This window comes from Astyanax mexicanus, chromosome 2, assembly GCF_023375975.1.
Source record: "Astyanax mexicanus isolate ESR-SI-001 chromosome 2, AstMex3_surface, whole genome shotgun sequence".
NCBI lineage: Eukaryota > Metazoa > Chordata > Actinopteri > Characiformes > Acestrorhamphidae > Astyanax > Astyanax mexicanus.
In genome coordinates this window covers 75,152,781-75,168,081 of record NC_064409.1, presented here as the reverse complement: position 1 = coordinate 75,168,081, position 15,301 = coordinate 75,152,781, and the positions used below count along the sequence as shown (strand labels likewise).

The 15,301-nt window shown below is 38.8% G+C and overlaps 1 protein-coding gene across 1 annotated transcript in view; it reads right to left on the bottom strand.

Moving 5' to 3' along the window:
- Positions 1–401: 401 nt before the first annotated feature.
- Positions 402–15,301, bottom strand: part of tspan17 (tetraspanin 17) — a 63,227-nt gene continuing 48,327 nt past the window's right edge. Inside the window, exons 8-9 of the mRNA XM_049475278.1 lie at positions 7,109–13,622; positions 402–4,530 (exon numbers count right to left, since the gene is read on the bottom strand). Of these exons, the coding sequence (XP_049331235.1) occupies positions 13,557–13,622 (66 nt within the window). The 3' untranslated portion in view covers positions 402–4,530; positions 7,109–13,556. The remainder of the gene's footprint in view (positions 4,531–7,108; positions 13,623–15,301) is intronic.

Below are 15,301 nucleotides of genomic sequence, written 5' to 3'. Positions count from 1 at the left end.
AATTCGTTTTTTAAAACGTAATTCAGCTCTATTAAAAAAAGGTGTGGTTATTGTAAAAAGGCTGGTTATGGGCGGGACCAATAACAGACCGTCAGCTCCGCTCGGCTCTGCAGCCTGTGACCTCGAGGCAGCCCTCAGGGGCGGGGTTATTTAAATGAGTAGGCGGTCTCTCCGCAGTCTTTCTCCCTCCTCTGGTCTCTACTGCGCTCTACAGACTCGGGTTTCAGAATCGCCAACATGGAGGAAGATTATTTTCATTGACTGAATGGGAACGGCGACACGACGTCCATCTTTTTTACAGTCTCTGTTTCAGACTATGAGCACATTTAGTCCACACTTAATGTTGAGCATAAACGAGCATTTGGTCATTAAAAAAACAACACTGCAACAACGGTGAAAAATCATTTTTCAAAGGTCATAAATCATTTTTATTTAATATGAAAAAGAAGCATATTTCATAACATATTATACAGTGTAACAGACCATGTCCCACAATCAAGTCATGTTGAGAATGTAATAAAGAGATGCTTTTAAAAATAAAAAAGACAAGTTACAAATAAGATGAGAAGACCTCTGATTAAAGCAGAGGCATATATCGATAAGATCATTTCTACTGTTTTAAATTATACTCTTATTTATTCAGAGAGAGAGAGAGAGAGAGAGAGAGAGAGAGAAAAAGAAAGAGAGAGAGAGAGAGAGAGAGAGAGAGAGAGAGAGAGAGAGATTGATTCCCTCATAATTTCCAAAAGGCATGATGACTACATTGGATTAGTACAATCACAGAGAGGGAGAGGAACGCTAATAGTAAGTGTAAGGGCTCTACTCTGAAGCACACGCTTCAGCTTCAACGGCTAAACTCCAAATCAAGCTCATCCAGAGCTCAGTCTGAAGAACCTTTGATTATGTGACCTTCAGTTAAACCCAAGTTTAGCTCACGTAACTAACTTCCTAAGCCTAAACTGTCGCTGGAGTGCCCCAACGACCCTGGCTAATCACTTTGGGCTATGCTAACAATGCTAACATCTATGCAGTATGGCTTGATTTAAAAATATGGTAGCAAGAAGCAAGCTAGCTTCCTCAGTTTGAGTGGCCATGTGACCTAAATATCAATGAATATCACTAAATATTACTAAAATCTGGTTCTTGTGACCGGAAATCTACCCAAATAAGGACTATACACTATCAAAACCTGGCAAAATCTGTATAAAACTGTTAACTGCTTACATTTCTAACACGGCTAACACTGCTAACTCAAAATGGCATCATCTGCATTTAACATACTGTATCTACAGCTCTGGAAAAAAATCAGTCCACTTCGGTTTCTCTGATTCTGCTATTTATAGGTTTATGTTTGAGTAAAATGAACATTGTTGTTTTATTCTATAAACTACAGACAACATTTCTCCCAAATTCCAAATAAAAATATTGTCATTTAGAGCATTTATTTGCAGAAAATGAGAAATATCCGAAAGACCTCAAATTATGCAAAGAAAACAAGTTCATATTCATATTCATTTGGTGGAATAACCCTGGTTTTTAATCACAGTTCTCAATATGCATCTTGGCATGTTCTCCTCCACCAGTCTTACACACTGCTTTTGGATAACTTTATGCCTTTACTCCTGGTGCAACAATTCAAGCAGTTCAGTTTGGTTTGATGGCTTGTGATCATCCATCTTCCTCTTGATTATATTCAGGAGGATTTCAATTTGATAAAATCAAAGAAACTCCTCATTTTTAATTGGTCTCTTAGTTTTTTCCAGAGCTGTATGAACCATTGACTGTAGAAAAGCATGGACAGTGCAATGTCTCCTGAATTAATCATATTGTATGCAATAATAAAATGTAATTTTAATTTTGTTGCAGTAGTGTATTCTTGAAAAATATATATTTTTTTAATTCAGTGTTTTGTGATATCGGCAAGAGTTTCATTACTGCGGAAATACCATGAAATATCGTGATATTATTTTATGGCCATATCGCCCTCCCTTACTCTGCTCTCTAAAGCACTTAAGACTCAAATTTTAAATTTGACAATATGGAACATAATTTGGGCTTAATTTCTACTGAAGAAAGGAAACACAACCACAGTGTCCATGTTTTCTACAGTCATTGATATAAACGATCCAAGTCTATAAACATCTACTGAGTCTGCTGATGAATCTATTTTCTGATTGCTTTCAAGCTAAACTGATTAAACACTGAATGTGTGTGTAAACGGGGGAATGTAACACTCGGATATGAGACTGGGATTTGCTACACGATGAGGTAGACTCTCAACTTTCAATCAGGACACTTCTGAATTCATCAAATAAAAAAAAGGGGGGGGGGGGGGGAATGTAGAAAGAGCAGTCAGATCACAACCGCTAACACAGCTAACAGCCAATGAAAGCTAATTGGGACCAATTAGCATTATGGCAATTTTAGCACAATTTGCATAATGCTAATAGGTTGCAATTAGTTTAATTGCTTATCAGCGTGATAAACGGGGCTGTCTGAACTGTCCGTGTGAAAACTAACAGGGGGAGATGTAAACAAACATTTTAAAGGCTTTCAACTTTCTCATTCAAACCGCTGCAAAGTGACGAGAGTTACGGCAGGAGAAGAACATTCAGCAGAACCTTTAAATCACCTTTAAACAAACACTATCTGCTCCAGAACACTCCTGATGTGCATTTATCAGTTTTTTAGTCATTCCAACATCGTACTGACCTTAAACAGGAGAGCTGTGTTCATGTATGTAGATATATGTAGTGTAAATGACAGAGTTTACATGTACAGGGGTTGGAGAATGAAACTGAAACACCTGGTTTTAGACCACAATAATTTATTGTGGTGACGGACAGTTCTGGTGGAAACAGGAGAGTTGAGGTGCACATTGAATTCTGCGTGATTTGATCAGCCGTGGTTTTATGTTTTTTGGATACAATCCGGGTTAGCACCCGAACATCCCTTTCAGACAGCTTCCTCTTACAGCGTCCACAGTTAATCCTGTTGAATGTGGTTGCTCCTTCTTGGTGGTGTGCTGACATTACCCTGGATACCGTGGCTCTTGATGCATCACAAAGACTTGCTGTCTTGGTCACAGATGCGTCAGCAAGACGTGCACCAACAATTTGTCCTCTTTTGAACTCTGGTATGTCACCCATAATGTTGTGTGCATTGCAATATTTAGAGTAAAACTGTGCTCTTACCCTGCTAATTGAACCTTCAATCTCCAATTTAGCCATGAAACCTCCCACACTAAAATGACGGGTGTTTCAGTTTCGTTGTCCAACCCCTGTAGATAAACGATATCAGTGCCAAAATGGGTTCGTTAGACTGACACAACCAGAAGATCCACTGAATGGATGATTTACTAAATAAATCCACTACATGATCCTTTAAAAGAACCACCTTCCATTCAAATGCTCCATGGTGTTCTCAGATGTTCTTGTGGTTACCTGAAAAGCCCCTTGAGAGTAAAGTTCTTCAAATCAATAGGGACCCATATTAAAATTTTTCTTTTGCCTGGTGGTTCTCAAATTGGCCCCCAGGGACATCTAGAAGACCCACATTTTGTTGCACTTTCTCCACAAGTTTTAAGTAAAGATACTGGCCATCTGGTACCAGTCTTCAAGAACTCGCCTTTCTTTTCTGCCTGAAACAGGTGTTTCTTTTTAGAGAACACCCCTCAACCTCTAAAAATTAGTTTCTTCAAATAACTCAATAAGATATGGACTTGGTCATTTTCGTTTGCTTTATCTGTTGAGAATTGGGCTGGATTAAAAATCTTAACTTTCTGGAGGTACCCACTGATTTATGCCAGGTTCACACTACATGACTAGTCCAGTTTTTTCGATCGGCGACAAAAACTCTGCTTGGAAGCTTGAGAAGCTCTCCGAGCCGCCGCCAACTGATTGCTGACCAGTCTGAGCCACCTTGCAAATACTTGGCATGCTAGATATCTGACTCAGTCGGTGACTGGGAGTGAGGAGCAGGGGCTACATACTGCCAATGGAATTACAAAGAAAGAGAGAACTATGGGTTTAGCTAGCCGGATGAGTCTGCGATTTCTCAGAGCAAGAAATTGTGTCATTTGTGTAAACCCTGTGTCGCCAATCAATCAGTCATGTAGTGTAAAAGTTTTAACAACTGAAGGACCAGTCGTGTAGTGTGAACAGACTCAAAAGGTAATGTAGTGTGGACCTGGCATTAGGAAACTCCATTCAACCTTTAAAAGTTTAGTAATTTAAAGAACCCAGGTTCTTCAAGGGAACACAATACAACATTTTAAAATATAACTTTTTAGGGACACCATCTTATGGTTCTTCATCACTAGATAATTAAATTTTTTGTTTTCTCCCAAAGTGCTGTAAGAATAAAAAACTTAGAATAGTGGTTTATTAAACTCAACTGAACGTCCCTTTGGAGAACATCAACCAACTAGAGCCTAAGGACAACTCAACTGGAAGTCTCTTTATGGAACACCATCCAACTAGAACTCAAAGAAAACTCTACTGGAAGGCTCTTTAGGGAACACCAACCAACCTTTGAATGGGAAGAGAACTCTACTGAAGTGATCTTTATAAAACAAAATCTAAAGGTTTTCTTTTTTAACGTAGTGGTCTTTTAACATGTTTTGCTCTTTCTCAATATGTTAAGTAAAAAATCTGTTTACGGGTTCTTTGAAATACTCAACAGAAAATAAAAAAACAAAAGTGGTTCTTCTTTAGCATCGTTCCAAAGAACCCCTTTGGCACCTTTATTTAGCAGTGTAACTGAATCCCCACAGGTGTAGATGTGCTTTCAAAATCCCAGATGTCCTAAAAAGGCTTCTGGAAAATCCAGAGGTTTGATGGTTTAAACATCAATCATCGGAACGCGGTTCTGATCTGGCAGCCAAAGAGCCTCTGATCCAAAAGAGCAATGCACTTCAATAAAAACAACAACAAAAGTAAACTCAGTCACACAGAATGTCTGATATCCCACACAAAAGGACAGACGTGCAGAACGTCCAACGTCACATCTGCGTTTTTTTTTCTCAACAAAACAAACAAACAAAAGAAAGACAACAAAACTGATGATTTCACTCTCACTGACTTGTCTTTCAGATGAATTGTGCATGCTTTGGATGGAGGGTCACCTCTGCGTACATTCATGATATGCAGGTTTTCCACGAGGGAATGATAAGACGCTCAAAAGAATGATAGAAAAAAGAGAGAGAGAGTGAGAAAACAAGGCCACTGCATTATCAGAGAAAGAAGAAAAGGAAATACGTCGACGGCGCAAACCCCCCCCAAAATAATACAAAAGAGGAATAACATCGTCTCTGAATAGCATGTAATCTGTCTTTTTGTCTGCATAAAAAGCCTCTGCCTCTACAGAACGGCGGAGCGCTAGAACCACTACTGACGCTACGGTGCGAGACTTCCCAACACAAAAGACTTCAGCACACACAAAAGCTCTAAATCTCTATCTACAGTCTCTGAACGGAGCAGAGCGCTTTAACCAGGGGTGCACCATCACAGTTTATTTTTATTCTGGCCGACAGGTGCTGTGATTTTACAACATAAATAATGTGAACCGGCTCGGTACAAGTGCCACGCTTTTGAATGCTATGCTGTTTGGAAGTAGATACTGCAGTTTTCACAAAATAAAAGGAACAAAAAGAGGTATTTTTTTTTAAACGGAAACTTTACAGATGAAAAAATTAAAACCCTCTAAAAGTGCCAATGAAGGTCAATGACTGTTTATATGCACTTAACTTGATAACTGAAGAAAATCTGATTTAGTCTGATTGCTTGGGGTTTAAATGGGTCTGCCAGCCAATAATCATACAGAAGAAGGAGGAGGAGGCGGAGTTAACTTAAAAACATCCTGCTGTGTCTTTTTGCTTTTTTTTTTGCTCTTTACTTTAACAGCAAATATGGTGGCATTTTCAGTTTCTAATAGTACACAACAGGGCTGCACGATATTAAATTAATTTACATTGAAAATGTTCTTTTTTCGCCAATATATATCATGATATTAAACAATGCAGGGTCCAAGACGTCACCAGCCCCGCCCCCACCTGTGCGCTGTCTCGTGTTTGGACCAATCAAGAGCTGAGTCAGAGCCAAGCTCAAAACCCAAGAAAAACAGCAAAATAACAGTAATTGGCCCTTTAATCAGGCAAATAAAAAGGTAAATAAAATCTGGCACTTTCCTCAGAGTGTGTTGTGATGCTGTCTAGTGAATATGCATTGGTAGCAGGTTGAAAAAAAAAAAAAGTGTGGAGATGGAGTTTAATTTACAGAAATTCACATGAGGAGGCATCTTCTTTGAGGCCACAAAAAAATCTGTTTTGTAAAATGAAGTGTAATGGGATGGAGTGCTACAGACTAGTAGCTCTCCAGCCCAGATGGTTGTTGAACCCAATTGCAGAACAGTTGATCTCAAAGCAGGTAAACCCAAGAAAAAAGGAATAAAAAAAGAAATAATTACGCCACTCTTTATGCGGGATCGAACCCGTGTCGTCAGGGTTGTGGTCTAATACACTACAGTTGCCTTGGCTAGTCAATTGGGACACGGCCAGGAAAAAAATGCCCATAAAAAGAGATAGGGAGCCCAAGAACAAGAATAAAAAAGAGGGAGGGTGGAAACTAAAGTCACGCCGAGCGCGACAGAGAGAGAGACAGGGGAGGCATGTAAACAAAAGCTCTCCAGAGAGGCATTTCATTTTAGTTCAGACAACCTCACAGGCCAGATGTTTCATGCTTGTTGGCCACATTGATGACCTCTGTTCTATATCCTCCTGGTTAAATAAACTATATGGAGTAATACGAAGATTTCTAGTGAGCGGATGGGAAGAAATATTTCAACCTTTAAAAGTTTAGTAATTTAAAGAACCCAGGTTCTTCAAGGGAACACAATACAACATTTTAAAATATAACTTTTTAGGGACACCATCTTATGGTTCTTCATCACTAGATAATTAAATTTTTTGTTTTCTCCCAAAGTGCTGTAAGAATAAAAAACTTAGAATAGTGGTTTATTAAACTCAACTGAACGTCCCTTTGGAGAACATCAACCAACTAGAACCTAAGGACAACTCAACTGGAAGTCTCTTTATGGAACACCATCCAACTAGAACTCAAAGAAAACTCTACTGGAAGGCTCTTTAGGGAAACACAATTCAACTAGAACTCAAAGAAAACTCTACTGGAAGGCTCTTTAGGGAACACCAACCAACCTTTGAATGGGAAGAGAACTCTACTGAAGTGATCTTTATAAAACAAAATCTAAAGGTTTTCTTTTTTAACGTAGTGGTCTTTTAACAAGTTTTGCTCTTTCTCAATATGTTAAGTAAAAAATCTGTTTACGGGTTCTTTGAAATACTCAACAGAAAATAAAAAACAAAAGTGGTTCTTCTTTAGCATCGTTCCAAAGAACCCCTTTGGCACCTTTATTTAGCAGTGTAACTGAATCCCCACAGGTGTAGATGTGCTTTCAAAATCCCAGATGTCCCAAAAAGGCTTCTGGAAAATCCAGAGGTTTGATGGTTTAAACATCAATCATCGGAACGCGGTTCTGATCTGGCAGCCAAAGAGCCTCTGATCCAAAAGAGCAATGCACTTCAATAAAAACAACAACAAAAGTAAACTCAGTCACACAGAATGTCTGATATCCCACACAAAAGGACAGACGTGCGGAACGGAAATTCAGAAATTACAGAAATTCACATTAGGAGGCATCTTCTTTGAGGCCACAAAAAAATCTGTTTTGTAAAATGAAGTGTAATGGGATGGAGTGCTACAGACTAGTAGCTCTCCAGCCCAGATGGTTGTTGAACCCAATTGCAGAACAGTTGATCTCAAAGCAGGTAAACCCAAGAAAAAAGGAATAAAAAAAGAAATAATTACGCCACTCTTTATGCGGGATCGAACCCGTGTCGTCAGGGTTGTGGTCTAATACACTACAGTTGCCTTGGCTAGTCAATTGGGACACGGCCAGGAAAAAAATGCCCATAAAAAGAGATAGGGAGCCCAAGAACAAGAATAAAAAAGAGGGAGGGTGGAAACTAAAGTCACGCCGAGCGCGACAGAGAGAGAGACAGGGGAGGCATGTAAACAAAAGCTCTCCAGAGAGGCATTTCATTTTAGTTCAGACAACCTCACAGGCCAGATGTTTCATGCTTGTTGGCCACATTGATGACCTCTGTTCTATATCCTCCTGGTTAAATAAACTATATGGAGTAATACGAAGATTTCTAGTGAGCGGATGGGAAGAAATATTTCAATAGGCCATAAACTCTGACTGGTACACCCCTAGTTGTAACAGACTGGTAACAGAAGAGGTTTTACATGCATGATATTGAACTCCCTCACAGAGAGACTGGCGACATGCAGCCATGTTAATAAAACTCTACACATACACGGCACTTACGTCCACGACTCCAACACTCTACTGGAGTCTATTCCACCCTTCATCAGCATCACATCATCATCCATGGCTCTAGAGAGAGAAACCCTGCAGAAATGCCTGAGAATATATATACACAGGTCCTTTAGCGTCGCTGGCAGGAATCACAACAGCACAGATACGTCACAAGTGTGGCTTCACCCAGCCTTCTCTTTAGCTTCTTTTAGATTTTTTACCTGCAGAGATTTTATTTTCCAAAAGCTGTAGTACACTCGTTTGGCCTGAAGGTGAGTAAACACCTGAAAGTGCTTTCTTCGGTTTTGCTGCTGTTTTTTTATGGATTAGGCTTCAAATAAGTGAGAAAACTAGATGTTACAAAACTGTCGATGGGCAAAGTTCATGCACACACACACACATATTACACACACACGTTAGGAATTGTGTTCTTGGGTGTTGTTTGAGATCTGGACAGCAATATGGAGACCACACTGAAGCCCATCTTCACAGAAGATTCCAGTTCAAACTCAATCATTCAATAGTAAAATGTGTGTGTGTGTTTTTTTTGTGGATTGTTTCTAAAGCAGTAAAATCAGTGTTAAGTTTAAAGAGCTTAGATTTAAGCCTTAAAGGAGAAATCTGGTGTGACTCGACTTGGGTTGTAAATACAGCACTTTTAGTCGATGCTCCCAACAGGCTTACAGTGCTAGTGATGGGGGCTTAGAGTTTCCTATTCAAAGAATTGACTACTTTTAGACCATTGACAAACTCAAAGTAGCTCCACATTTTTGATATTTAAGACTGATCGAATATATATATGTTATGAGAACAGAATGCAAAACTACCATATTTTCTACACTATAAGGCACACCTTAAATCCTTTAATTTTCTTCAAAAAATTAATATGAAATCTACCAGTCAGGTATTAAGGAGCAGTAAGCCCACTCTGCTGAAGTACAGAGTTATACAGGAGTTTCAGTTTAGTTCTCCAGCAGTATTAGCATTATCTGCTAACCGCGCTATACGCTAGTTCTTTGGCCGTTTAGAGGTAAGTATTATCAGCATATCAGCCTGCTGCTAACTCCGGCTAGCACTGCTGGAACAGCATTAGCTTTACCTGCTAACAGCGCTAAGCGCTAGCTGGGATTGTAAGCTTACTGTAAAGCTTACCAAAATAAAGAGAAAAATCGGTGTATATTAACATCCAGCACTTGTATGACTTGTCTGATTTTTTTATTTTTTATTTTTTTTAAGAATTATAGTTTTGCTTACTTAACTTAGCTTAGCTTTACAGGTTTACAGACCTGCTAAATTAGAAGGAAAACATGGCTACACCTCTGTTCCTTACCAAAGTCACATTTTACATTTTTACAAAATGCGCCTTATAGCGCAAAAAATATTCTAAATCCATTGAAAATCCATTGTTTTGTGCTCATAAGTCGAATTATCGTGATTTAATTTTGAGTGCGGTTCCTGGAAAACTACCTGAAGGTACTGTGTGTATAAGCAGAAAAATCTGTGCAATCTACCAATGAAGTGTGGAGCTACTTTGAGCTTGTTAATGGTGTAAAAATAGAGATTTTTTTTGCATGGGCAGGGCTATGCCCCTATCACTAGCACTGTAAGCCTGTTGGGGGCATCGGCTAAAAGCGCTGTATTTAGTAATTCTTGGTGTGAACTGTTTAACTAACCAGTAGTGAACACATGAATTGTTAAATGAATTTGGACCCTTCCTCATCATCAGCTGTATCATCATTCACAGTTGATCACACAAATACCTGTACATTATAGCTGCCTTAGAGAGATTAAAGCTGGTCTATGTTTTGTAGCTGAGAGTCTGTTTTACCTAAAAAGTTCCTATATGTGTATATTTATGTGTATATTTGCTGTATGATGAGTACAGGGTGTAAAGGGACTACAGATTGTTTATTAATTGATTTAAAAAGGCTGTGAATGGAGGGATTATTTGTCACATTGGAGGAGATGTTTGGACAGTTGATGTTCTTAGTGTGCTCTAGCTTTAGATGAGCTGATCTTGTTTAGTTATTCTGTGTCAACTTTTTTGTTATACATACGAAAATCAACACAACACAATTTGTTTTAAAAACAAATAGTTAAAATTGAACTTCACAATGATTTGGCAGTGATTAGTTTTAATGTTAATGATGCATATTATTAATATCCATTCTACTAATAAGCTTCACTATTTTTAGGCCTTATTGTATTACACATTTAGTACAGATTACAAATGGAGTAATTGCTTGCACACACACACACATATATATATATATATATATATATATATATATATATATAGCACTGTAATATTAACATATTCAGTTATAGTTAACTCACATCCACAGTGCAATAACATGTATATAGTGTAAGTTATTATGCATATTGTTATGTTAATTGTAGTTTACTCGCCTGTACACCTGTAGTCTGTGATGTGACAATAAATCTGATTTGATTTGAGTATGAACTGGGTTTTAAAATAGCTTCAAGAGGATCTACAATTTTTAAGTTTTTTTAAAACAGTAATGTAGTAAACTCTGCCAAACTTAACTCTGCAGTTATACATTAACAATCCATGTACACTGTAATTACTGGTGAAGTACCTACTGATACAGCTTTACTACAGATGTATAGGTTAAATAATCGTTTGTGTCTCTCAATTCTCATATTTTTCACACTATAAGGTGCACTTAAAATCCTTTAATTTTCTCAAAAATCATCAGTGCATTTTATAATCCGGTGCGCCTTCCGTATGAATTCTACCAGTCAGGTATTAAGGAGCAGTAAAACCACTCTCATGTAGCTGAAGTACAGAGTTATACAGGAGTTTCAGTTTAGTTCTCCAGCATTATTAGCATTAGCCATTAAGCATGTTAAGTTCTAGCTCTTTTGCCATTCAGAGGTGAGTGTAATCGGAATGTAGCCTGCTGCTAATCCCAGCTAGCCCTGCTGGAGCAGCATTAGCATTAGCCACTAACCGTGCAAAGCGCTAGCCCTTTCGCCATTCAGAGGCGAGTATTTCGGACTGTAGTCTGTGTGTTCACCATGTTAAAACAAGCTACGTGGGACAAACCGCTAGCTAATATCACCCTGGCTTACCGGAACACACAGGGTTCATCAGTGTAGAGCAGCATAAGTCGCTAACCGCAGCTAGCGCTAGCAATTAGCCGCTAAGATTTAGCCGCTAATGCTGCTGCACCCAGCCTTAGTGGATATCTGGAAATCTAAGCTTACTATAAATAAACGAATGCTCTTTACTTACCCAAATAAACAGTTTTCAGTGAGTAAAGATTGAGACCTGATGAATTAGAAGGAAAACATGGCGACACCCTTGTTCCTTACTAGTGTCGCATAATGCATCTTATTATTCGGTGCACCTTATGCATGAAAATATACCATAAAATAAACGTTTGCCTTAAAGTGCCAAAAAATACGGTATGTAAATAGAGTGAATGTATTTTTTTTTACATGCGTATGTGTGTAAATGTCCTTTTCTCCAACAGCTTGTGAGGTATTTTATCATGGGAAGATGGACACAATATTCTGCTATGTCTAACTAAGACTGATATATAGAACATGTATAATTACTTAACCTGTGCAACTTATTAATTAATTAATCTGTATCAATATGCACTTTACCAGTAGTTACACTGTTATTACATGGATTGTTAATGTGTAACTACACAGTTATTACAGACTTTTTTTATAAAGTGAGGTAACTCAGGGTTTCATTATGCAATATTATGCTCAGATGCCTCCCAAACATGGGCTCAGGTGTGTGTGTGTGCAGATGCATTCATGAATGTATGGTTAATTTGTGTGTGTGTGTTTGTGTGTGCATGCATGAACATCCATGTGTGATGATAAGCAGGGCAGGCAGCAGTAATTAAAGTGATGAACATGGTGTAAAAGGTGGCTCTGGGGCTGTAGTTATTTCAGTGGACTCTCTGTTCGGGTTTAGTGTAGATTACTCTGGGTTAGCATTAGCAGTCTACTAATCTTTAAGAGTCAAAGCAGCATCGTTTATGTCGCAACAGGACTCGTTTAATGTGTCAGACGAAGTTAGAGCATATCACTATTATTATTAATATAAGTATTATTATTATTATATTTTCTAGCCAAAACAAAAAATAAAAATAAAATAAAATACAAAGAAAAATATATATTTTTATATATATATCTGAAGCAAGACTCGTTGGATATTAGCTAAGAAATCTCTCCTCGCTGGCTGAAAATGAAACAATCAAACAAACGACAATTAATAGACGTAAAAATCGAGCAAAAACGCATAGCTGTACAAATAACAACAACACAACGACAACAACAGCATCGTCCACCTGCTCCGTCTCTCCAAGTGTAGTGGTAGAAGTTGCAAACATAATAAATGCATTGTGTCAGTTTTCAAGTACAAAGACTCCAGGCTGGACGGCTCTGTGTAACAGAAGTCCAGTCAGCGTCGAAGGTCAAAGGTCAAAGATCCATCCGTCCACCTGTCAATCAACGTGACTGACAGCCAGAAGAACAGGTAAATGCTGGATTATTATATAACTTCACCTCCTCCCAATGACGTGCATTGCAGTAAGGCCTGGTACAGCTCCATTGTTTAAGCCTTAAAAGTCCAATGGAGCTTTAAATTGTCTTCTGCAGGTGCATAGGACCAGGACGGTTCTCCACAGGTTGATTGATGGAAGGAGGATTAGTGGCTATTGAAGAGTTTTTTTTTAAGAATGTGCAGAGTGGTTAACGTGGACTGTAACATGGCTCCACGTCCGTCGCCTTTCGTTTCGTTTCATTTCGTTTCCATACAGGAGCTCTCTCTGTAGGAGCTTGCATATTTAAAAAAAAAAAAAAAAAAAAAAAAAAACCCACCAAAAACAAATATAGTGGTGGGAGAATAAAATAAAAAGATATATGGAAAGACAGAGACAGAAAGAAACAAACAGACAGACGAACAGAGAGAGAGACAGAAAGAGAGAGAGAGAGAGAGAGACAGAATGTCACTATTTCTGTAACATCAGCTTACATAAAGCTCCAGAGAACAGCTGTGAGAGGGGGTTCCACTCTGTGGGCGTGTAAACAGTGCTCTTTCGCCACCCACGCGACACACAGGTCCCGAACGTCGCCCGCAGAGCCCGGCTTCTCCTCTCCAGGCCAGCCGCGGGTCACCAGTTCGCTTTCACCGCTTTGATATCACTCACGAGGTTCTGGGCCAGACAGATGCCAAAGATCTGCACACAGATACGAGAGAAAAACAGTAATAATGCGGTTAGTAAAATGTATAATAAGGCTGAGTAAACTATAAGTGAACGTTAAAGACGGCTAAATGGCCAAATTACCAATAACTGTATTTTTCATACTATAAAGATAAAGCGCACCAGATTATAAAGCCCTATCCGGACAGGATTCGTTTCTCAGGGGGACATCTGTGAAAAATATGTCGCACTTCTACTCAGTGATAAAACTTCTGCATTCGGACTGCAATTGAAAAAACATGAGGATCATTGAGTTTTTTGGCTTTCTTGGTCACATGACACCGTGTTGTCACTGATATAAGTTTTTGCACACAGAGCACGATGGCGAAGTGCTCTAAAACAGTTATACAGTTCACAACCACAGTTCACAAAGTGTGGGAGTCTGTATGGAAACGCGTCTGTGAGCTGTGTCCCTCCATCAGTGCCCTGTTTGACTGGGTAAAGTGTAAAGAATCTCTGTGGAAACGTGTGCCCAAAGTGTAATTATGGTGCGCGGCAGTGGACAAGTAGCTATTTTATTAAACGTGAGGAGATGAAAATCAGAGATGTCAGCCCGGACAGGACTAAAATTACCAGAGGACCACGGAGTTCAGTGAAAAACAGTAGATAGGACCCTCCATAAAAGAGAAAAGTACCCCAGAACCCCCTGAGAAACTAATACCGTATGGATAAAGGCACACTTTGAATAAAAGTCTATTTTCTGGTCTATTTTCAGACATAAAAAGCATCGGATTATAAGGCGTATCATGCAACACTAGTAAGGAACAGGGGTGTCGCCGCGTTTTTCTTTTAATTCAGCAGGTCTCACCGCTGGGTTGTGAGATCTGTAAAGCTTAGCTAAGCTAAACTGGATGTTAATCTACACAGATTTCTCTCCTAAAAAATGTTTATTTGGGTGAGCTTATTAACAGTAAGCTTAGATTTACAGATATGCACTAAGGCTGGGTGCAGCAGCATTAGCAATAGCAGCTAACGCTGGCACTACTCGCAGTTATGAAAGTAATGCAGTAATGCTGACAAACAACGCTAAACTGACGAACCCTGAGTGTTCTGTTGAGTCAGGGCAATGTTAGCTAGCCGTTTGTCCCGCAAAGCTTGTTCAAACACGGTAAACACAAAGGCTACAGTCCGACATACTCACCTCTGAACGTGGAAAAAGCTAGTGCTTAGCAGGGTTAGCGGCTAATGCTAATCCTGCTTCAGTCTCAGTGCTGGAGAACTAAACTGAAACTCCTGTATAACTCTGTACTTCAGCAGATTGGCTTTACTGCTCCTTAATACCTGACTGGTAGAATTTATACATAAGGAGCACCGGATTATAAAGTGCACTGATGATTTTTGGGAAAATTAGAGGATTTTAAGTGCACCTTTTAGTGCAAAAAAAACGGCATTTGTTTTTTTTTCACGTCAAGACCAAGCAATTTACTTAGATACGCATTAAAATAAGTGTCCCTTTTAAAATTTAAGCATATACTTAAAATAAATGTAAGCTTTACCAGAGAAGAATCTCCAGCTCATCCCAAATTACCATTTTAGTTCATCAGGTTTAGATCAGGAGATTGGGTCAGGTGAAGGTTAAACGCTTTTTTTTACTACATAATTAAATGTGTGTCCATTAACTGTTTTCATGTCTTTAATATTAATATACAAAGTAG